This window comes from Ixodes scapularis, unplaced genomic scaffold (assembly GCF_016920785.2).
Source record: "Ixodes scapularis isolate PalLabHiFi unplaced genomic scaffold, ASM1692078v2 PGA_scaffold7__128_contigs__length_106722199, whole genome shotgun sequence".
Lineage (NCBI taxonomy): Eukaryota > Metazoa > Arthropoda > Arachnida > Ixodida > Ixodidae > Ixodes > Ixodes scapularis.
The window spans coordinates 11,868,830-11,892,890 of record NW_024609882.1 but is presented as its reverse complement, the minus strand read 5'-3'; the positions used below and the strand labels follow the sequence as shown (position 1 = coordinate 11,892,890).

The following is a 24,061-nucleotide window of genomic DNA, read 5'->3' as shown; positions in this document are numbered from 1 at the left end:
TGACTACAATCGGGTTCCTCTCAGCGTCATTTTCAGCTTGATGTAGAGTCATGAATAACAAGGAGCCATGTCAGGAGAGCAGGGAGCATGACAAACCACAGCAGTGCTGTGTTTTGCCAAGAAACTCCGAAACAGATGCGAGAAATGAGCTGATGCATTCTCATAAATCAGCTGCCAAGTTCCCGCTTCCCACAGATTCGGTCTCGCAGCGCACAGCATTCTCGAGACGACGGAGGACTTCCAGGTAGCACTCTTTTGTGACGTTTTGACTTTGTGGCGCATACTCGTGCGCACCACCACATGCAAGTCGAAGGTAACGGTGAACATCATTTAGGCATTGCGGCGCACCTGCCGTTTCTTTTCACGTTTTTTTTTTTTCTTTGTTAGTTTGGGGACGTTTAATCTTTTTTTTTTTTTTTCTGACGACTGCGCCTTGCTTTTTAGTCGTACCAGTAAACCCACGACTCATCACCAGTAACAACGGTGTTCAGAAAGTTGGGGACGCCATTTGCGGAGTCCAGCATATCCTGTGAGATTTGCGGACGGAATTCTTTTTTCTCTAGCCCTAGCAACTTCAGCGTGAATTTTGCGGACTCGCTCCGCAAGGACAAATTCTCGCTCAAAATAGAAGACACCGAGTCAGTAGTTATTCTCATCTCATCCGTAAGTTCTCGGATGGTCTCGGACTGTCTTACATGAACGAAGTTTGTAGGTGTGCACTTGGACAATGACGTCGTAATTCCTGCTAGTTGGGGTCCTGCCGGAACGTTAATTGCTCTCCACTACCGTGCGGCCATATTTGAACCGGTTGTTCCACTCTTTAACTCGCGCAATTTTCGCAATTTCCACACAATACTCCTGAAACGCCTGGCAGATATTTTGACTGGTTTCCACTTGAGTATCACCGTGCTTATCGCCTAATTTGATGCAATATTTGTGTTTAGTTTATTCCTCTCCGTTTATTTTCGCAAGATAAAATCCGACCAACATTGAATACACTCCCTCACTCGCACAGACCGAGCGCCAGGACTGACGCTATTTGCGGACGTGAAAACGTTCGCGCATGCATGCCCATGAAGCTACCCTCTACCTCTCAACCAAGGACACCTGTTGCAGCTCATTTGTTTCTTCTGAAATAATTCAGGTCGCATACTTTCTGAACAGCCCTACCATATACACCGGTTTAAGCTGAGACTACATCCAATGCTAAAAGCGCGAGCTAGCCCGCGCTTCTGGCTTTGAGGCGTGCTTTTTTAGCGTGAGCGCTTGTTCTGTGGAAGAAACTTTCAAACCTCGTCCTCGTGGCCTCGTTTTTTGCATTGGCTGCAGGTGAACAGAGTGTGCACATTCCAATATGTACAAGTCCTCAGCCTAGCGTGTGATCTCCTCATCTTAGTAGGCGCATGTTCGTCGCTTCGGAAGTTGAGCAAATCACGCGCCATACGCTCGTACACTGAAAACGCATCCGGCCAGGAGCCTTTTTTTTTGGAAATGTTTCTAGGTGGTATTTACCGGCAACCATACTTGTGCCAGAGCGCGAGCTCACAATGAGCTTGCATAACGCTTTTAGAACGTGCGCTTCACACCCCTAAGATTGTGAGTCTTCTCGGAAGATAAGCGGGGTATCGTTCAGAGAATTCGATATGAACTTGTGCTCAATTATGGTGCCCAGGAAATACCACTTATGGAAAATTCTGTCTTTTGATGTTATTCATGAAGTTTATGCTCAGAGACTGTGATGGAAGCTTGAAGATAAATTAGAATGGACAAAAACAAGGTTACAGACCTTTCTTATGTCGCTTCTAATTTATCATCATGTTTCCATCCCAGCCTCAAGGTTTATGCATCATGATTTATCCGCACCAGCTCGCCCGCACTTTTACGGGTTTGTTTGCCATTTGATGTTGTTTTCAGTAATATTTGTCCCTTTGTTTTCCTGGGAAGTTTTAGATATTTCGCAAACGTTGGTTCAAGGTCTAAGAAAAAAAAAAAAAAAGATTCAGTTCGTGATCGGATATGATGTTGACCTAGGGGCTCGTAGAATCTGACTGACCCCGCCTTTGCGTATCGCTGCGCCGGGAGGGTTGGACGAGTCGGGAGATTATACTTTTCGTCCCCTCTTTGCGAAACCCGCGACCAGAGTCGAGCACAGCGGAAATGAGAAGCGCCAGGAAATGGAGGACATTCAATGCTAACTTGTCACGAGCGCAACCCACACCGCCTTTCGCCAAGGGTGAGCTAAGGTCAAGCTAAGATTGGCGACCGCACGGAGACGCGAGAAACTAGACACCGCGATGGTCGAACGATGTGATGGTGGGTGTCTTTTTCTTCGGCCATGTTGCATCACGGGGTGATCAGGAAACTACATCGGGATTGCGACAGTGATTTGCCGGGGTGTCTCGCGACATCGTCTGCGTTTATGACGACCGTGCAGCTAACGCAAAATTTGTTCCTTGAATGTTCATCAAAGAAGAAATTGTTCTGTCTCAAAAAGGCATCTGGCTTCACTCGCTTTAACTTCGGCTACTTTAGTCGACCAAACGGAAGAGTCACTTCGGTGGTGGCACGGATAAATTTTGTTGAGTGACTCTAAACCCCACTAAATTTTAGCTATGATTTCCTCGGGTTGCTTTGTCAATAGTTGCTTCGCGTAAGTGTTGACGGAGTTTGTGCCCTCGAAGCAAACATATTATTCACGCTGTGAATTTGTTATTGTGAGGGACTTCGGATTTGTCAAGCTGTCAAAGTGACAGCTTTCTTTTTGGAGACTTCCAGCATCATGTCCTTTCTGATGCAAATAAACTTTATAATAATTATTTTGACACCAATCAATGGGACGGGCCCATCCCAGAAGAAGCCGGTAACATGCCCCGCAAAATGACTACGGCAAAAGCAAAGTTCGCAGCGCCGGTTTCCACATGAGCATCTGAGCCACGGTCGACTGCGTTAGAACGACCTGTCACCATTTACTACCAAAGGTTACACTGTCGTCATCTTTCGGGTAAAACTAGAAGATCTCAATTATGCGTCTATTTTACGCATGATGTTTTAACCTTTTAATCAAACAGAGCGCTGAAAACCTTGCGCTTTCAACGCTGTTTGTATTCCTATTAACGAATTCGGGCGGTCAATGACCGCCGAGGCCTTGCCGGTCCACCGGCGACTAAAAAAGCGCCAGCAGCGCATCCCCTGACCTTCTCAACCCGAGCCCAAAGAGCCGACGACTGGCATATTTGTTTGCCTGGGTAGCGCATGAGCTCTGGTAATTTCCTCCTACATTATTCTACGGCACGATGAGCACGCTGTATGCGTCCACAACATAAATACCGACTATCTGTGATGCGCATTATTACAAGTGGCTTCCAAATAGCGTTCGATATATTAGCATTACCAAAGTTCGCAGAGCTTATGAGATCTTAAAATATAGAAATAATGGGAGGCCAGCTTAATAAATCGGTGCGGTGCTGCCCGCGCATGCCTCACATTTCAATATATTTTGCTTGAATTTCCGAAGGACTCTTGCCATATTACGAGGATTCTAAGGAGGCTTGGCAGCGTCGCTTTTTATGTTTTATTTTATTGTTCTTACATTTCTTTGGAATCCTCAGTCTTCTCACTGCACCGATCCCCTTTCTTTCTTTTTTTTTTTTTTTTTTTCGTGGTTCGGGAGATGAAGAATGAAGCGACGGCTTCTCCGTAGGGCGTAGTCGAAATCCTCAAATCAGAAATTTCGAAAAAAATATTTTGTTTGTTCGTAAATGGTTAAAGGTCTGTAATGAACACTACTTTCTTTTCCTCAGCCTCTCACGTAATATTTATAAATATTTGGCAAGCCGAGTTACGCGCTCACCAGACAAATCAACCTTCTCCCTTCATCACCTGCTCTTGCTCTTGCGTGTAGATATGGGAGGGAGCGTGATCACGTGGTCAAAGATGGGCGCATGACTGGGAACCACGAACACAAGTCAACGCAGTATTGTTCACAGCCCTATTATTTAAGCAAGTCAATATATTCTTTTCGATATGGCTCACTGGCTAATTAAAAAGTCAGCAAACTTTTGTTTTAAGTATTAATTCGTGCGCCTACTCTCTTATACGAACCTTGTAGAGCGTGTTGAAAAAAACATCCCATCGTGTCGTTTGTATCAAGGATGCCGTGTGTCATTGTTTACGAAAAAAAAATCACGCGACATTTATGAAACACAGAAACACGTACACACAAACACACACACACACATCTCTCTCTATAAATATATATAGAGAAAAAGAGCGCAAAAGAGGGTGGTGAACAGACAAAGCAGCTGATGGATGCAAAAAAAAAGGGTTACATTTAATGCTTGATAATAACACTGAGAAACAATCTACAAACTTGGGTAAACATCTAGAAAAAGAAAAGAGAAGACGGAGGCCTTTTATATTTACCATTTGTATACCCCTTTGCCTTTTTTTCTTTTTAGCATGTCCATCTCAATTTGTAAATTGTTTCGGAGTGTTCTTATCAATCATTAAAATTACCCCCCTTCAATTTTTTTTCAGCCATCGGCTTTTTTGACTCTGCAACCCCTTCTTTTGCGCCTTGTATTACGGAAACGTTTGTTACTTTTTTAATATATATATATATATAAACATTTTTAAGTTATCTGTGGAATGGTGCCGCGCGCAACTTTTGGAAAGAATATGACCTCTGAAACCTAGCTCAGTGCTGTGTCGCCATGATCATCCCAAGGGCTACACGTTGCACGTGCCTCGTGCATCGACGCACATTGCGCTACCTTAAAAATATGAGGGGTTTTATTCTGGTTTGGTTCTAAGCGCCACATGCTGAGATACAGAGAACTGACTTGGCTCGCTTTTTCTGCTGGGCAGCCGAGGGTTTGGAAAGGCCGAAGCAGAGCATGGGTAAATTCTTGGGGACCATGGTGCTTCACTGGTAGCTCAAAGACATATCCTCGGACGGCGCTCGTTACTGGAACAGGGTAAACTTCTTTTTGAAAAAGGTCCATTGCCGGCCTTGATCGGCTCTAATGCCACTATATAAGGTACTCTTCAGAGTAACCACACTTACCCATCTTGTGGCTTAAAATCATGGTTTCCACTTATCTGAAGCTTTATCTGAAGTCACAGCAAACGCTTTTCTGTCCTCCCAGATTGTCTAAAGAGTTCGCGATAGAGCAAAGTTATATGCGTGAGCTTTCTAAGACCTAATCTAATGCTGGGGATTTCGCACTTTTGAATAATGGCGATCGGCAGTTGCGTTTTCTCTGCACAGGCACCAAGATGACGGCGCCTATAACAATTTTGAGAACAGAGTGCCGAAACTCTAAGCGAAGCTCATTTAGTGTCTCTAGTTGGTTCATGCGGTTCATATAGAACTTCAGCCAGCTCAGTGGATTTCTAGATTACCGCGCTAGACCAATCGCGTCGAGAGGTAGCGCGGGGAAGAGCGTAGCACTAATCTGGCAGCTAATGCTGTCCTATACACTGACTTTGATGGTTGTAACCAATACCACATAAACGAGAAGGCCTGCGCGTTTCCTCTTCTAAACGTCATCACTAGAAAGTCCATCCAGCGCCCCCTAGGTACCCCGGGTGAGCGTCATCATCTGTTACATCGTCTGCTACAAAACAATTGGTTGCGGGTATGTTTATACAGCCTTCAACGAGCGACTTGTCTCTCAGCCGTAGATAAGCAATTAAGGGAGTGCAGTACAACCACTCGCCTGGGGGTTTTTAACGTGTGCCACGCAGTATTGATACGGGACCGCACGCAGTTGCGATGCTCATCCATATCGAAACGGGCAGGGGTGGTTATTGAACTCAAGATTTTGGGTTCTGCAGCGCGTGCGTTCGCTCCACGTGCTCCGAGCTGGGCTGCGGTAGATTACTCGGCCACCGAACTTCCTCGTGTGCTACAGACGCTCACGCCGAGTGTCTATTGCTGTAGCAGACCATAACTTTAGACGTTTACGTGGAGCGTCAAATGCATAAGTAAAAATGCCAAGCTACTGCTGTGCGAAAGGCTGCAAAGCAAATTAGCGCAGGTGTCATAGCGCAATACCTGTTTTGCCTTCCCGATGGATGAATCACGAAGGCAGCAATGATTTCAAGCCCTTTCGAAAGACTGTGTGTCCCAACCAGGGTGTAAGTGTAAGATAGACAGGTGGGGAAACAGCCCATAGAAGCATACCGCAGCACCGTGACCGGATTGTGTACTCGTCTGCTTGCGGGTACCCCCGATTTGCGACAGATGGCGCTGCGGCGAGAGGAAAAAAATCAGAATCTGATTTGCGTGGAACTCTATGGGAGAGGGCGCAAAATAAACCGAGGGCACGACAGTCCTCCATTGAATATCCACGAGAAATCATCTCGAACAGTTTAGCTAGGCGCCACCGGTCGCCCACCCGGAGTGAGAGTTCGGGCTGCTCCGCATAGATGGCGCCACAGAAAAAGAGAAAACTGAGGGGGACACAATCCGATCGCTCATTTGGCTCTCGTTTCCCCAGCTGTCTATCTTACACCCTGGTCCCAACACTCAAAGGTGCGCATGAACATCGTAATGCTTGCGAAATATACAGATATATTCAGAGGCGCAGCCACTGGGGTAGGGGGGGGGGGGGGGCGTTTCTACCCTGGTACCAGGTGTCCCAGGCACGTGTGGGCCCCAGGAGCCGAATCATTTAGCGACGCCATTGCGTATATTCCGCCGTGTTTTGATTGTTGCATCACCCTCCTTACGACCTCTTACGTCGAAGTGCAATAGCGAGTTACCAGGACAATCTTGCTTCATGGGCCGTGTAGGGACCATCAATCGAGCAGTCGAGGTACGACCGTAAGTCACCGGGACATCCGGATTTCGTACGTAGCGTTACAACCAGGGAGAAACGTAGCTTTGCGCGCTCACTGCAAAGCACAGATGTGCCATCTCAAGCGTAAAAAAACAGAGATGTGTGAACGGACATATGTGCTCGCCGGCGTATTTTCATGCAACTTTTTCAAACGCGACTGAGAATAATAAGACCAGTTCACACATGCAGAGCAGCGCTACAAGCATAGCGCTGACGTCGCGCTAAGCGCGTGCGTTCACTGGCTTTCTATTGCACCGTCTAAACTCTTCCTCGTGGCAGACGATAAGTACCTGACGACACGTGAGCAGCACTACATTAGCGCTTTGCTGCATACGAGCACCGTCCTTTAGTCATCCCTACGTTTCACTCTGAAGCATGTGCAAGACCTAGAGCCTGGCTGGAGATTTTACATTTCAACTTCAAAGCGAATAAATAAAAACAAGCGCGTCAGTGAATCGACGCAGTTGGCCTAGCTCATACAAAGCCTGGCAATTCGATGACGGAGCCGTAGAGTGCCCGGTCGCAGATCTGGAGCGCAAGGATCTGGTAGCAGAGATCATTTCTGGTAGTCATCGCACAGCTTCTGCAGCGGCAAGGTCCCGAAACGTACTTTTCAAACCCGACGAGAACACAAGCGGTAGCGCAAAGAACGCGAGGAGCACGAGCGGACATTCAATCACTCGGGAGAAGTGTGCATCGACGTCTCGCCGCAGCGTGGCGCCCGTTACATGCCTCTACTTTCATTAGTTGTCTGACGCACTACCATTTCACTTTCGGCGGCCGCGTCTTGTGGCTATCTGCCAGGCATTGTCAGTATAGAGGAGGCTATGCCTAACTGTTTCATTTTGTTACTTTTTATTCAACGCTGCTGTCAAAACACTTCTTTTGGGTCATACAGGGTCTGTCCCAAAACTTCCCGGAATGATTTTTTGTGGTCGGCAACGCCACCTGGCGGGATGGGGCTTCAGGTGGAGAAGTTAGTGGGGGATATAAGCTTCGAAACGAGACCGGTCTCAGTTGTCTGCTATCAGTTGCTGAGGCAGGTCACGCTCCGCGCAGAGGCATCTACAGCACCCTCGTCGAGAAAAAAAATGGCCCAGTTTTTGGAGCAACGTTATGCAATCAAGTTTTGTGTGCAACTAGGTAAAAACGGGGCGGAGACGCTCGAAATGCTTCGGAAAGCCTACGGCGACGACGCGATGAAAAAAAGCCAAACTTTCATGTGGCACAAGAGGTTCCGGGAAGGTCGGGAGTCCGTCAACGACGGCGACCGCTCGGGACGCCCGTCGACATCACAAACGGATGACTCGGTGCAAAAAGTGCGTCACGTTTTGGACAAGGACCGGCGATTAAGCGTTCGAATGGTCGCAGATGAGTGTGAAATACCCAAAACAATCGTTCATCGCATTTTAACAGAGGATCTCCAAATGAGGAAAGTCTGCGCGAAAATGGTGCCAAAGGTCCTGACGAGTGAGATGAAGGAAGAGCGTTTGTTTAAGTGTCAGGAATTGCACGAACGCTTCGAAACAGACCCAGAATTTTTGGACAGAGTGATCACAGGGGATGAGACGTGGATTTTCGAGTGCGATCCCGAATCAAAGCGTCAGAGCAGCGAGTGGCACACCCCGGAGTCTCCTCGCCCGAAAAAAGCAAGAATGAGCAAATCGCGAATCAAGGCAATGCTCATTGTGTTTTTTGACAGAAAAGGTGTGGTTCACAGTGAATTCGTGCCACAGGGACAAACAGTCAACAAGGAGTTTTACTGTGAAGTGCTCAAACGGTTGCGACACAGGGTTCGACGAGTCCGAAAAGAAATTTGCGACAACTGGATCTTGCACCATGACAATGCGTCAAGCCACACCGCGCTCATTGTCTCCGAGTTGCTGGCCAAAATGTGTGTGCCAACGCTGCCCCAGCCACCGTACAGCCCCGATCTGGCACCACCGGACTTCTTTTTATTCCCAAGAATCAAAAGAACCCTGAAAGGGACTCGGCATGGGACGCTGGAGACGGTAAAAGCAGCTGCGACGACCTCACTGAAGGAGGTTCCTGTTGACGGCTTCCAGGGCGCCTTCAGTGATTGGGTTCAGCGTTGGCAACAGTGCATCGAAGCAGGGGGAGATTACTTTGAAAAGTTCTGAAAAGATTGTAAACTGATATTGAATAGATGATTTATAAAAACAACAATTCCGGGAACGTTTGGGACAGACCCTGTATTAGACCAAGCACAGACGAAAAAGGGTGTAGAGCTGGTCGCTGCGTGTCCGTCGGCCGCACCAAGACGGGCGCCGCAAGCTTCGGATAAAATCGGTTGCTTGCAGAACATGTCCTAGACACGATCAACATTCCAGAAATCCGTTTTCACACTAAATGAGCAGCCCAGAATACATACTGCAGAAACGGTGGAGTGCAGAAAAAAAACAAGCGCGAAACGAAGAGCAAACCGGGCATCCTACTGCTAGTTTTATTTTGATGACTGCAACGCAGTTGTGACGTGGCTCATACTCTCGTCGGGCTTCCTTGTGTTTGCCGCTTGGTCGGGGATCCACTGGTAATGACGTCACTCTCAGGCCTTGTCTTTTATGCGGTGCTGTGTTAACACGGCCAATTAAACTCAAACGTAAATATGTAAACCAGCCATTTTATGTTCAGATTTCGGGAGACCGACGAAAGCTTGAAAATCGTATTCACTTGCCATTTAATATTGCTAACAGAAATATCGTAACATGTGCCAGGTTAGGCTTTCCAATGGAATATCGCCACATAACGTAGACCATTTTATGTTGGGGTATCTGAGCATTACCATGAACATTCGGGCATTTCTGAAGCCATAGGGTTGTCTCGGAACTGTGGAATCAAACACGGTGTGCTTTATTTTATACTAAAGTCAGAAAATTAAGACATTCGTGTGTCACGAATATAGTCACTCAGAGCTCACAGCGTGGCGAGCACTGAGCACAAGTTGACTCTGCTGCGAATCAAGTTGCGACATTGGCTGCTGAGAACGCCGAAAAATCAATCATGGAGCAAAACCCTTGCAGCATGGCCTTTCCTGGGTCGCCAGTGACTACTGACAATACAACCTGGTCCCACCGTTCCCTTTTATGTTTAACAAGGTTCAACATAATTAATGGCTGAACTGAGTATATACAAAAAACAATATCATGGCACAATTTCAGCTGGATTTTTTGTCTTCTGTTTCTTTCTCTTTCTTTCTTTCTTTCTCTCTCTCTTTATTTTTCTGAGTGTGCGTCTGTCGTTGCAGTTGAAGGTTTGCACTCTGAGAGTCCATTTCCAGTGCAGCCAAATCGCTGTTTCCGTCCCGTTTGCACTCTGAACCTCACCGTTCTGATTCTCAATTCGCAACCTGCGTAAATTGCTAGTCGCAAGAGACATTCATTAAATAATAGGAGCTAGAGACAATCGTTTCGACAGTCACCTTCGGAAGGTCTTCTCATCCCTCGCTACGAAGAAGAATAAAAGAAAACGAACCGTCTCTCTCGATACTCACTCGACTAATTTCGTTCCACTGTTCTCAAAACTCGCGAGCTCAAAAAAAAAAAAAAGTCAACGAATTTATTCTTGAAAAAAACAAAAAAAAAATATATATATTAACATAAGGAGGACATAAAATTCCCTTGTGCTTCGCCGTTTCCGTTTCGCCGGGAACTTCCGGTGACCCACCATGCTTTGTTTTCCTTTACGTCACGGCGTCGTGAAAGGAAAAAAAAAAACAGCGGCGCAACCTAAAAGCTCAAAATCACTGCGCATTCCCAGCACATGATTTGTTTCTTGACTCGAAAAACTTTTGGCAATTTATAAACGAACACTTCCCATAGATAGTACCTACATTTGATCTCTTCTGACAATTGATCTAGCTTCAGCTTCAGTTTTGGGGGCGTTGAAACACGTCAAGCTGGCAACTTGCAGCATTTTTTTTTTCAGCCAACCTCGTTACAATTGTACCCTTTGTGCAGCAATAATAGCAAAAAAAAAATGCTGCGAAACTTTCGTTCTAGCGAAATGCATTTCCGGGGTAGCCTTATAGATGGTGCCAGCGTGTCAGTGTTAACTTATCACATGAAGTCGGTCGTAAGTAGGCTGAAGTGTGTGAACCAACCTTTAATTGTTGATAACATAAGCACAAAGAATATTAACGCAGTGACGTTTCACTTTTGCCACCGGTTGATTGGCTTCATTGACTATACACTCCGTGCGGGAACTATAGGGGGCGCTTTGAAAAACGCGCGCAGCGCCGCTAGCGGAGGAGCTGGCGTTCGACAGTGAGGCGCGTTCAGCAGCCGGCGGCGCCTTTTCGCATGCCAAGCTGTGGCGGCGGAAGCGCGCACGGACGAAACTTTTGCTTTTCGAGCCGATACGTTGTGGGTGACGTTGCATGAGTGCTGGGACAGAAGGGCATTTAGCTGTTCTCGACTTCTTATATATTGAGCTTGAATCGTTATTAGGGATAATTTCTCTAGTTGCGGCCGAAAAAGGAGTTGGAGCAATTTCCCCAAAAGCAAGACGGCCGCCACCATAAATGCTCTGAGTGGGAAATTTATTTCGCTCGTCGCTGTAAACGTAGGACTGCTGGAACGATGAAATTGGAGGCGAGTGAGATGTTCACTAAGTTTGTGCACGAAGTGTGCCAAGTTTCGTTAAGACAGCTGGTGTGAAAGTTAGGTTCTAACGAATAAAGAAAAAAGTGGAAGCCGTTTACAAATCCCTGTAACGCCGAATTGGAGCGCAGCTCTTGAGGAGGAGGAGTGAAGGGTACTGAGGGGAGGGTAGACCCCTCCCCCTTCTCCTCCTCCTCCCCTCATTCTTTAATATGCTCCGGGGGGGGGGGTGTCACGTGACTTCGGGGAGGGGGTCACGTGACCTCGGGGAGGCGTGACCTGGGGGTGACCTCAAGGCCACGTGACCCCAAAGGTGACCCCCACGTGACCTTGGGGTCACGTGACCTGGAGGGGTCACGTGACCTCGGGGGGTCACGTGACCTCAGAGGGGTCACGTGACCTGGGGGTCACGTGGGGTCACGTGACCTTGAGATGACCTTGGAAGGGGTCACGTGACCTCGGGGGTCACGTGACCTTGGGGGGGCGACCACGTGACCTCGGGGGTCACGTGACCTCAGAGGGGTCACGTGACTTGGGGGTCGCGTGACCTTCAAAGGGTCACGTGGGGTCATCTTGGGGTCATGTGACCTTGAGATGACCTTGGAAGGGGTCACGTGACCTCGAGGGGTCACGTGACCTTCAGGGGGTCACGTGGGGTCACGTGACCTTGAGATGACCTTGGGAGGGGTCACGTGACCTTGGGGGTCACGTGACCTTGGGATGACCTTGGTTACGCCGACGCCGACGGCGACGCCGCTCAAGCCGGGAACGGGCCCCTAAGAGCTGCGCTCTAATAAAGCTGTACGGGATATCCATTATTGGACCCAGAATGTTGTCTATAGCGGGCTGTACAAAGTGCAGTTCAGGGCACGCAGGTGCTTGGACTTGACAATAACATGACACAGCACTTATTATACAAAAAAAAAAAAAGGTGGCATAGGGAAACCAGGTGAACATTCGGTTTGGGCGGCGTAACTCAATGGGAAACGGTTTTGACCATGAAAAGGCTGTCAATAGAATACCACTGGTCGTGTCGTGGGAGGTGGAGACCTTACAGGTAGGAGGTGACTAGTGGACTGTACTTCCAATTGAAACAACTTTACGAAAGGTGGTTCCAAAGCCGAGAAAACAAAGTTGTCGGCCAACACATGTTATGGACGTCAAGGGCTTTTGCGGTCAGCTGTTGTGTAATAACCTGTTGTGCGAGGTGCTGATTTTCTGCGCACAGGTACTTTGACATGACCGTAACTTGACACAACACTTATTATACCAAAAAGAGTCGGCATAGCGAAACCAGGTGGAAATTTAGATTGGCGGCGTAACTAAATGGGAACTGGCTTTGACCGTCAAAGGCTGTCAAGATAATACCACTCATCATGGGAGGTGCACACTTTACAGGTAGGAAGGGACCAGTGGACGGTGCTCCCAGTTCGAACCACTTTGCGATAGGTGGCTCTAAAGCCGAGAAAAAAAAAATGTTGTCGACAGAACTCGGGGTGTCAGCGTTTCCACATCCAAAAAGAAGCTGATCAAGAAAGAAAGCGCACCACATAAACTTCTATACTCAAACGTCGATTCTCCAGTGATTCCAAGTTTCATTGTTGTTTTCTTTAGATTTATGTTTGTCACATTTTTTTACCGTTCAAATCTTTCTTCATAAAGTACAGATTGCGTGCCATACTTGTTCGGAAATATCATCGACACGTACGATGTGGACGAAACTTCTTTAGAGGGCATTCCTTCAACGAAAGTGGCACTGCATACCCGCGAGTGTGGGATGGCATTTCAGGTCGTCCCATCGGCGCTGACACATGTAGGCGCTACTGGTACGAAAACAAACGCAGACCGCAAAGCGGTAGTGTAGAATATGTCAGCCGTGCCGACACAGTGGCAGACATGATCGGGAGATCAAATTTCTCCCGTCGTACGGCACGGCTCCATCGTTGTCGCTGTCCCACAAAACATCGGCGAGGTGAAAAACTGTCAAACTTTGTCCCCACGAGATATGACGCATAACTATTGAAGCACTTAATGAGGCAGCACAGGCAGCACTTCATGCAGTGAACCCAGCGCAACCGCACCGCTCCGACTTCAATGCGTACCAACGTACGCGGCGTGGTTTCGGTTTCGTTTTCTCTGTGGTTCTCACTGCCTACTTTCGGTACCGGCCGCGCGGCGGCGCGCCAGTCGCGTCGCACGGAGTGTATAGTATACGTCGACTGCGCTTTGTTTTATTTGTGAAACAAAGTTTAAGAGTATAGCAGTTTCAGGTTATCCGGCCTGCCGGCGAATTTTTGTACACTCTTCACACCTCAATTTTATTTACCTATTTTATTATAGTTGTATTTTGCTATGTATTGTCGACGGCAGTTCGAGCAAACTCGCGTTACCTTATCCACCAAATATATTTATTGCTACGCCAATATTTTCGTATTAGTGACTTTTACATCATAGTTGTAACACTCGCCTCAATTAAAATTAGCTGTTGGGCTTGTTCGGTAAACATCTTAAATAAGCATATTAAATACAAAAAGCTTAAATACAAAATTCGCCTCAAGCGGGAGAAGGCGCTTCAAGCGGTTCACGGTTCTAAAGACACGCCTTCGTAAATGACACCAAAAGATAACGCGAGTGATAAACCTTGGCTTAATTTTGTTATCTTTTTTCCACCGCTGATGATGGTAAAACTGAACATTTACGAATCAATAACCTGGCCATTCTTGTTAACCCCAGGTGGAAATAATTTTAAAAACTCGTCAATGTGCGAAGTACCACGTAAAACGGTGATGTAACTGACACTCCCGCTAAACTAAAAAAGTCGATCCTAGATTTTGGTAACAACCTCAAGTATCAAGTACGTATTTAAAAAAAAAAACTTGTTTAAATCGAATTAAATACATGTTTGTATTTATAACTCTGAAACATGTTTTCTTCTAAATTCGTTTTTTGGCCTTTTAAAGGATATCAAAGACAGCCTTTGAATTTTTAGTATATTTCCTCGTGCCAAAAACAGCATCAACACTAAATATGTCACACACCTGTGACGCCTGTGACCTCTGACAGTTATGCACGGAAAGAAAAATATTAAGTGTACAATTTTACTACCCACCAGCAATTATCTCGTGCAGGCTAGAGACACTCGCCTTTTTATTTTCTCGACGTACGTAGAGACAAACTTGTCCGATAGACAATGTTGCAATACAAGCATAAAAGACAGTAACAGCTGACCCACACATAATACGCTTGCTCGGGCTCTTCGCCGAAACCATTCCCGTTTATACCGAAGGCAGAAACGCAGACAACGATTGCAGTCTGTCGGAATGCAGAGGTCCCGCTCGCCCATTTGTCAACCTCGCAGAACTTGAATGTTTAGATGGCACACCGTCACGAAAGAAATAACTTTCTCTACTTGCAAGAATAAAACGCACACCAACGAGCTTGTTAAAAAAACATCTAAACGTAATGTTGAAAGAATTTCGTCCCTTATTATATTCTCCATCCGCCTATGGTTTAGATTAAAATATCTGCCTCAGTATTCGTTTATTTTTCAATCGCCGCTTTTCCCGGCTTTCACTCAAACTTTAAAGTTAGTTAAATGCTTTTTAACTGCAAAATTTTCCTAATTTTTTTTTTCACGTAGTGTTGTCGAAAATCCGCAAACCACGCGCTTCGAATGAAGCAATTAAGGAGAGTGGCAAATGTATTAAAACTCTTCGCGTTCATATTTTCTAGATGAATTCATACAGTGACGCACAAGATTATAAAAATACTGCAATGAAAAAAAAAATTAAGCTTATTCAGGACGCGCATTTTTCATAATTTTGGCACAACAAATATTTTTCGCAGAATATATATGCTGTTAGACACAGTTTAGATGGAGGTCATGACCCAATCTAAGCCCCTCCCACAAATCAGTGGCCCCGCCCATTGGTACTGGACTGGCTTAGCTGGCTCTGAGCAGCTCAACCAAACACGTTAACATGCCTGGTGTATCGTTTTCGCTACATTCGGTGCGTTTAGTTTGGCGTCCGACGCTGCCTGGTAGTCGTGCCATCAGATACGCGGCAGCCTCCGAGGTCGTCTGCTATTTCCTCACCGTCTACCGTCGTCTGCAATGCCCATGAGACGCAAGCACGAAAGCTCCGCGTCGGCGTCCATTTTCGCCTTCGTCCGTTTAATATTTCGCCCCCGTCTAAAAACTTCCGCAACGCTCAGAAGGCGCGATTGTGAAAACGGCGTTCTACCGTTCCATCAAGCACGAGCGGCAGTACCATACAAGCGTCTGTCAACGTCAATCAATGTGCGGCAATAAGCGGCCGAGAACTAAAATATTCAGCAAAAATAAATATGCAGTCCTCGCAACATGCCTGTTCTTGTTATTATTTCTTTTTTTCACATAGTATCAGCGAGCAAGGCGAGGGAGCATCTGGACGCAGAATTAAAACGAGACCCAAAAATATTCGCTTTAGCAGGTCAGGTGCACTGCAAAACTTGAGACCTACCGTATTTTTCGGGCTATAGTGGGCGGACTATACATGTTTAAAAGTTAAAAAGTTTAGGCGGTGTGTGGACTAACTACGCGAGCGGCCTATGCAGGAATTTTGTTTTTCAAAATCGATGACGAGACGTGACGAATTTTGTGAATGAAAGTGTATGTGAACGATAATTTATCTATAATGCAAGTTTCTCGGTGAGCTAAGAAAGCAGACATTTGTCAAGGTGTGCACTGTGTGAGAAGAGTTTCGTGTCGACTAAGCACCAGATACTGACTGTGCACGGCATGCGGACAATGCACCGGCTGCGGACTATCTGAGCAAAAACTATCATTTTTTCGGCCGAAATTGGCTTCTGCGGCCTATACACCAGATGCTGGCTGTAGCCCGAAACATGCGGTATATGCCTTACGAGGCGGAATGACGGGAACGTACCTAGACAAACAAGATGCGAGTCGAACGCCCGATTGCCTCCAGTCAAATCGTTCGCAAAATCTCACCTCCGTAGGTATCTTCTCGGTATGGAAACCATGGTCGCGATCACGACGGTTGCACGATGCACAAAGCAGCAGGGCCGCATTTGCGAGGGCTAACATATTCATTCAGCATCAACACGCGCAAAGAAAGAAATCGAGCCAGATCGATCAAACGAGTTGATCTGTGACGCTAAGGTAGACAATCCCTGCTACGAAAACAAGCATTCATAAAGCACTTTCGAAGGCGCGTACTTGCGGCAGTTGTTTGCTGCAAACTGCGTTAGTTGAGGAGATCTTTCTTTAAACGTCTTTGTTAAATCAGAACGACTCAAACTCATAACACTTGACGAGTCCGGCGAGCTACGCCCCTTCATCACTCTGCAAACGCCGACAGCCATGTTTGTTGACGTTTCAAACCAATGCGGGAGACGCATCTCAGAATACATTTGGAAACAGTTTGTGACTCGATCTTGAATATTTGCTTCTCAAACATAAAAATTAAAGTCGAATAATACGTTATAACGGCACGGAGATCGATACCTACAGCGAACCTTTTGCACAACAATCATTTGTCCAGCCAATGAAAGATGTAAGTAGCTTATAGGCACGGGGCGGGGCTTAGCGCCCTCCACCTTCTGCACCTTAAGTGCGTCTAGCAACGTAAATATTGCGAAACATTTTTTTGTGGTAAAATAATGTTTGATAGTCGTGTGTCATCTGGTTATTACAAAAAGAGTTATTGTTTTATTGCAGTATCTCATTAAAGGGAGCGGTCGGCAAGGTAGCCTACGATATCGCAGACGGTGGAACTTAACACAAGTACATGTCCGAGTGCTTACAACGCAAAAAATGAACGAACTTTTTTATACTATGTATTTTTTAGCCCTTGCAGAATCTCGCGTAATTTGTTACCACGACATCACGCTTTTTTTCCCCTTTACTTCGAGGTTAGGTTGTTTCTTTTTTTTCGCACCGTGGAGGTTGCAATGTAATTTTAGGAACAACCGACGAAAAATTTGGATTTGAGCTTCAGCGTTACTTTTGTTTTTTTTCCCGTACGGAAACTAGCTGCCCTGCTACGCTCGGAGCGCCTCGGAAGTGGCAAAATGGCCGCCGGAAGGAAGCGAGGCGTTTAAAAAGCGTTTCTCTTCCCGAGAACTCCTCCCGATTTCTCCCGAATTCTCCCGCGAACCCCACCGCTTTCTCTTCCCGGGCCTTCGTTGCGGTTCGCTTGGAGCGCATCTCCGCTTTCTGTGATTCCGCACTGAGGGCCGCTTTCGAAACGATAAACGTAAAATAAAGCAAACTCGGTTTTAAAGCGGGCGCATTTCTTCCTTCTTCGAGCAAATATAATTCCGCTTAACCCATTTTAGCTCCGATTTTGCGCTTTTCCCGCGACGCCTGTCGGAGATGCAGCACATTGAGAGCCGGCGCCAGAGTTTCCGTATCGTAAAGTATTCTTGTTTGTTGACGCTGCTTCTTGGCTGCTTTTTTGTTTACATTATTTTTTTTATGACGACTCTTAATTTATGTGATCTATCGATCTCCAATATGTTTTTTTATCACTAAACGTTTGGCAATTTAGATAGGCTAGAGTAATAAATATTTTTGTTTGATTCGATTTAAAATGATTTATTTGCTTTAGGTATTAAGTATATAATAGTTGAAACCTGGGGAAAAATTGGTCACAGAGGCAGCTTGACGGCGCGGCAAGCATCCTGAAATTTGTGCAGCGCAAGCAAAATAACAAAATTTGTATGCAGTTCGATTTCCAGCTTTAAAAATGAAACTTAGAAATAGAATTAACAAATAATTAGCAAAACATCGACATGCAATTCAATATCCAGCGATAACAAAAAACAAAGAGACAGACACAAACAGATTGGCAACACAGCCTCGCGATTCAAGTGAAATAAAAGAACGCTTCAAATAGATTAGAAATAGACAAAGCGACGCTCACGGATTACTCATCCTATCAAACTTAGACACATATTTTCAATGCTACAAAAATTTTATGGGAGCTTGGATAGCTAGGCAATAGCTAGAAAGGTAAACTGTTAAATGGCTGGCAAATTCCGCGTCTTTTCGTTATAAAACAGTCAGCAACATGTTTTGTTTATCAGCGATATTTGGCCGATCTATATTCGCTGAAAACATAGTATATGTTTTTGTATTAACATGATAGCTAAGTTTCTGCGTTACAGAGCGTTGTTCTTTTGTTTATTACTTCGTTAAATGAGGAATGTGAACACTCTATTAAATGCACCAAATGCCTCCGGTGTCTTATAAATACAAGAAATAACCAGGTGTGTTATCCATAGCTTTAGAGTGCGAGGTCAATGACAATTTGCTACTCAAAACTCGTTCCCATATTTTGTAAAGATGACAATTGCCCTTACCACGTCAGCTATAATATACCACACACAGTTGCGAAAAGTCTCCCTGTGAACAAGAAATAAATTTCCCTTGGTCTCACTCGCTTACTTACAGAGAGAATTTAAGATACAGTGTGAGCTCATAGCCGTGTAAATTTAGCACTCAGGTTTTGTCAAACATCCAGGTACCACAAGCGTGAACGGTCGATCGCAACTTGTAAAATGCTTGCAGTGTCCAAGACTTACTACAGAGAGATTCACAGAAAAAGCAAAATTGGATGATTGAGCCACTATTTTTAGCCGTGATTATATAACCGAAATATTTATATATGCTGGGACTTCTTCGTACACATCTGATAATCTTTACACGTATATGCCTGTTTTTTTTTGTTTTTTTTTTTTTGTACATACCCTAGTTCTTTTCTCTCTTTTTTCGTATATAGCAAACCCGTCGGTATATTGGGGACCCAAAGTTCAAATCCTGGCTTTGGCAAGAAAAAGTTCCTTCTGTGGCTCCGTAAGCTTTGTTCCATTCAGACTTGAGACGTTTTTCCGTTACTTTTTCAAGTCATTTTGTAAATACCACGTTGCTTTATTTATGGCAGTAATTTGTAAAGTAATTTCGTTACGAAATATTGCAACGGATTACTTTAATTAGTCGGTGCTTTTAAAAATACGAACATAATACAGAAACTGGAGCAATATGAGCAGGTAATTCAGCAGCATAAAAATAGCAAGTTTTGCCAAATATGAAACATCGTGAACAGAAGAATAACCGGAAAGGAAACACAATATTTTTTAAGACCGGTTATTAGAACCACTAGAGAAACGTGCAAGGCCCATACAAATACGCGAAAAACAAAAATCAAGAAGAGAACGCCGAGTAGGCGTTGCCTTCTTGATCTCATAGCGAGTGTGGAAGCTGCTATTGAGCATGCGCACCGCTAGCTTTGTCTGCAGAATTCCAGGCATCATTTCCGGTCGCTGTAAGCTAGCGGGATGGTGGGTGTGGTTGCAGCTTTCGCTGTCTTGTCAGCTTGCAGGTGGACAGAGTGCACCTACGTTCATTCTTTTAAATGCAATATTTTATTTTTACGAGGACTACCATAATGCTAGCGTACGAGAAACGAATAGTAGTGTTGCTGAAGTGGACGGGAAAATTAACTTGAATGTAGTTGGTAACGTAACAAGTAACGTAATCCGGTACTTTTCAGGGAACGTAATTTGTAACGGTAATCCATTACATTTGAGGCTCGGTAATATTTAATTGTAATCCATTACATTTTTCAGGTAATGGGCACAAATTTGGTTTCATTCGGTAAAGTACGGTAAATTCATCTGCATATTTTAGGCTATTAGCTCTTTTTGTACATACCTCGTAAACACTACAATACCGAAAACGCCAAAATTACAGACATAAGAAGGAGATCGCCACGCACTGGCCCGTTTTCGTGTCCTTGGCGCTATCAGTTTTCTAATAATTTACCAAATATCCGACCTCTATCTTTTATATTTGATATACCAAGGCAGCTTTGGGGTTTGATGTGTGCCTCAAGATAAGCTCGCCCGTATGTTTGGGCTCATATTGACCTTGAGCTTACTTGCGATCGTGCACACCGATGTGGTATATGGCACACCTTTTGTACAGCCTTCAAATTTGAGTCAATCTTGTGTTTCTGTCACGTGACAGGGATCGAGAACCGGTACCTGATGCTGCCCACGGGAGAGCTGATCATCCGAGAAGTGAAGACCGCGGACACCTTCCGAGGCTACCGTTGCCAAGTCCACAACATCTTGACCGGGTCTAGCGACATGAGCGCCACCGCGGGAAAGGTCATCATTACTGGTGAGTACCGTCCGACTACCTTGACCGCACAGCATATCTAAGCTAGAGGGAGTTAATTGTGACATTGACAATAAATTGCTACCAGTTCAAACTGAGCTGGCATTTCAAAACTTTATTTCGTAGGCACGACACACCCGACCAACTCCACCGCCTTTGATTGGTGCGATGCGGTGAATTATCCAAACCACACTAATCACGAGAGAGCAAAGTAATGAAAATAGAGAACTCTGGCGTTTGTATCCTTGTTATTGCAGTGTATAAGAGATAACAGTATTAGTTATTAGGTTAGCTTCGGATCTCAACGGATATATTTAGAGGCTATTCTATTTTGCACACGTTACCGTTAAACAATGTAGCGTGCTTATGTAATCGAAAACAGCGCTGGGAAATTGATTAATGAGGGTCAGCCATCGAAGCTCCGAGCGGATTTTTATTAATTTTGTAGATTTATCAGCGTGTAATTAATTGTAGAAAGTATCGGTGTTTTTGTTATTTTATAGGCTTCATTCTGACGGTGGAAAGAAGGGTATATATCTGCTCAGGATCACTGAAAAAGAGTTATGGCCCAGCTATTAAAAACATTGTGTCCGCGATATATAAAACAATATCGGCATACCTCCAGCTGATACGATACTTAATATCAGGTCAGAGTGTTCTGTTTATTTCTTTTTGATGCAAGACAAGCATGCTCGCTCATTTTACTGCGGAACATTATTGCATCGCAAACAAAAGCGACAAGCCTAGACATCCGTCATTACGGCAAAGTGGAAGTATAAAACGCAATCGATCGACTACATACGGGAATATACGTCATTAGGCCTATCTTGAAGTGGAACTTTGTTTGACTTCACTTCCAATCATTACTGTGCGCCGTTTTGTTTTGATTGCCTCGGCCCCCTCGATGACGTCTTCCAAGCAATGTTCGCCGGTAACATCGAGCTAGCTCAAAATATAAATTATGATGCGGGCTCCAGCCTCGCAACCTGCCGAAATTTACCATTAGCAAACTGCAAGCAACGATCCGCGAGACCCGCCCGCCACAAGCCTAGATAAATACAGATCGCTTGGATACATGAAGCACGCAGTGAAGCGACCATTATATTGGTGAGCGATAGCTAGTTCTAAAAATGCCGGAAATAGCCGTAGCCCGAACTCCTGCAATAACAATGTTGCCTTTTGAAACAGCGTCGTAGCGTCGGCCACATGGTCGGGAATATTGACCCGTCACTTTCTCGATACCTAGTTTTTATACATGCCGTATTTACTCGAGTAATAGCCGCACTGTTTATGAGGAACACCTGAGGGTTTGCTTTACCGCGGAGCACGCGGCTTGCCAATCACCGCGATCAGAAGCATGATTCCAGCGGCTTACAGGACAGAGATAACGTCTTCGCGCGAAGATACCATGTGTGAAGATTGCATTTGTATGGTGAATTGTGTTCTCGATCTACACTCTAAAAAATGTCCGTGCGTCGACTTTCCCGCACAACCCTCGGAGAGCCAATCACCGCAACTTACGGAGGCAGTTCAGCGAATGACGATGCCGAAACATATGTTTAGACCAAAAACCGCAGTCTGAGCTGTGACATTACGCAATGCAAAACGTCACGCTTATATTGCTTAATGTCCCAAGTCAGACTGCGTTTTGCGAATTACAATGCCGAAACATATGTTTCGGCATTGTAATTCGCTGAGCTGCCTCCGTAAGTTGCGCTGATTGGCCCTTCGAGTGTTGTGCGTGGAAGAAGACGCGCACGACTTTTTTAGAGTGTAGTTATCCGCTATGCTATTTTTGCGCAACGCGATGATTGGCTGTATATGTACTCTACGGTAAAGCAGACGCAAGGGCCTTGTTCATAAATAGTGCGGCTATTACTCGAGTGAATGCGGTACTTCGCATTGCTCTTTCCCTACTTATCAAGTCAGGGGCCTACAGGAACGGACATGTCAGGAAGCATATGAGAGGTCGCGTATCTAACGACAATCCACATAAAAATACGCTTCCGAGATGACGGTTGTGACGTTCCAAGTTTCAACACTTTTGGGGTCATTTGCAGGTGACCGCTCCCTTTCTGAGAGGCTTCAAAGAAGGAAACGCGTCGTGCTGATGATGAGGTCGTCGGCCGGTATCGACAGGCCGTTTGGCACGCATCGCTAATTTATTGATTTCCCGCGACGTGCTTTGAAACGCCTGCTTTGACAATGTCCCTTTTCGCCCGGACGCTCCAGTTCTTTCCTAGACATCTCTCGGTGTGCCTGACTCTCTCGAAAATGTATCATTTTTATTTCGCCATTTTATTCGTAATACTTTCTACAATCTGCATTTTTATATGATCCCATTATTTTACTTTCGTTTAGCCGCTCCAGTTCGACTAATTATTAAAAAAGAAACTCTTTATAGTTAAGTAAAATTGTTCACTCAAGTCGTCGTGTTGGTTTTAGTTAATTTATTAATAAAACGAAGACCTGGTCACGTAAGTGGAACGACTTTTCAGCGGCAGTTCTTGGAAATATCGCTGCGTATCATGTTCTGACTTAGATATCAGCCAATCATGTGCTCTTCCTAAGGGCTAGACATAAGCAGGCTCAACCTCAAGAACGCCCATTAGCAATTTTGTATTGAATACCGCGGCAATTTAACGATCCGTCAACTTCAGGGGCATTCTTGCGATAAAATTATTGGAGGATCGTAAAAATGTCATAGCAGCCAATAAAACTCACGCTAATAACGCCTACAGTTTTTATAAAACTAAAACAAATGCACGAAAGGAAAGCAAATCACAAAAGAAGAGAACCTATGGTGCTCTTTTCGCAAAATGCATTATGGCAGAGCAAGGGACGAACCTCACAAACTTGCATTCCGCGTCGAAACGAAGGCAAGAGGCGCAAAAACATTCAGTGACGCAAAGACTTCGTCCACAACGCTCGTTCGACGCGCTCCACCAATACCACCTAGAAGACAAGGCCTGCGCATGACGTCATTACAAGTGGATCTCCGACCCGCCCTTAGCGGCAAATACAATAAAGCTCTACGAGATCCGCCGGAAAGCGCAAGACACGTGCGTCCTGGCGTCTGCCGCGTGCTGAAGTAGCGTTCGTTGTGAGAAGCTGCAAGACGCGCTGTCAGCGACCCTGACGCGAGGTAGGCGGCGCTGCGTAGATTCACCTGTGATGACGTTTGGGAGGAGGGATGCGAGCAGGCCTTGTCTTCCAGGAGGCTCCGCTCGCATCGGCTATCGCACTCACCCCCGGGGCTGATCTGGTATTTGAGGATCGCGCGGCCATTTGCGATACCGCCCCGGTGGATATCGACTTCCCACGGCGGTCGAGGGGCCAGCGAGCGGAAGGAAGCGGTGTGTATAGCATCGGGAATGAGACCAGAGAGAGCGAGGAGGAGGAAGGCTGCA

At 45.6% G+C, this 24,061-nt stretch overlaps 1 protein-coding gene across 1 annotated transcript in view; it reads left to right on the top strand.

Moving 5' to 3' along the window:
• LOC8052053 (Down syndrome cell adhesion molecule homolog) overlaps nucleotides 1-24,061 on the top strand; it is a 244,907-nt gene that overhangs the window by 96,511 nt on the left and 124,335 nt on the right. Inside the window, exon 5 of the mRNA XM_042286473.1 lies at nucleotides 20,499-20,654. Coding sequence (XP_042142407.1) covers nucleotides 20,499-20,654 — 156 coding nt within the window. The remainder of the gene's footprint in view (nucleotides 1-20,498; nucleotides 20,655-24,061) is intronic.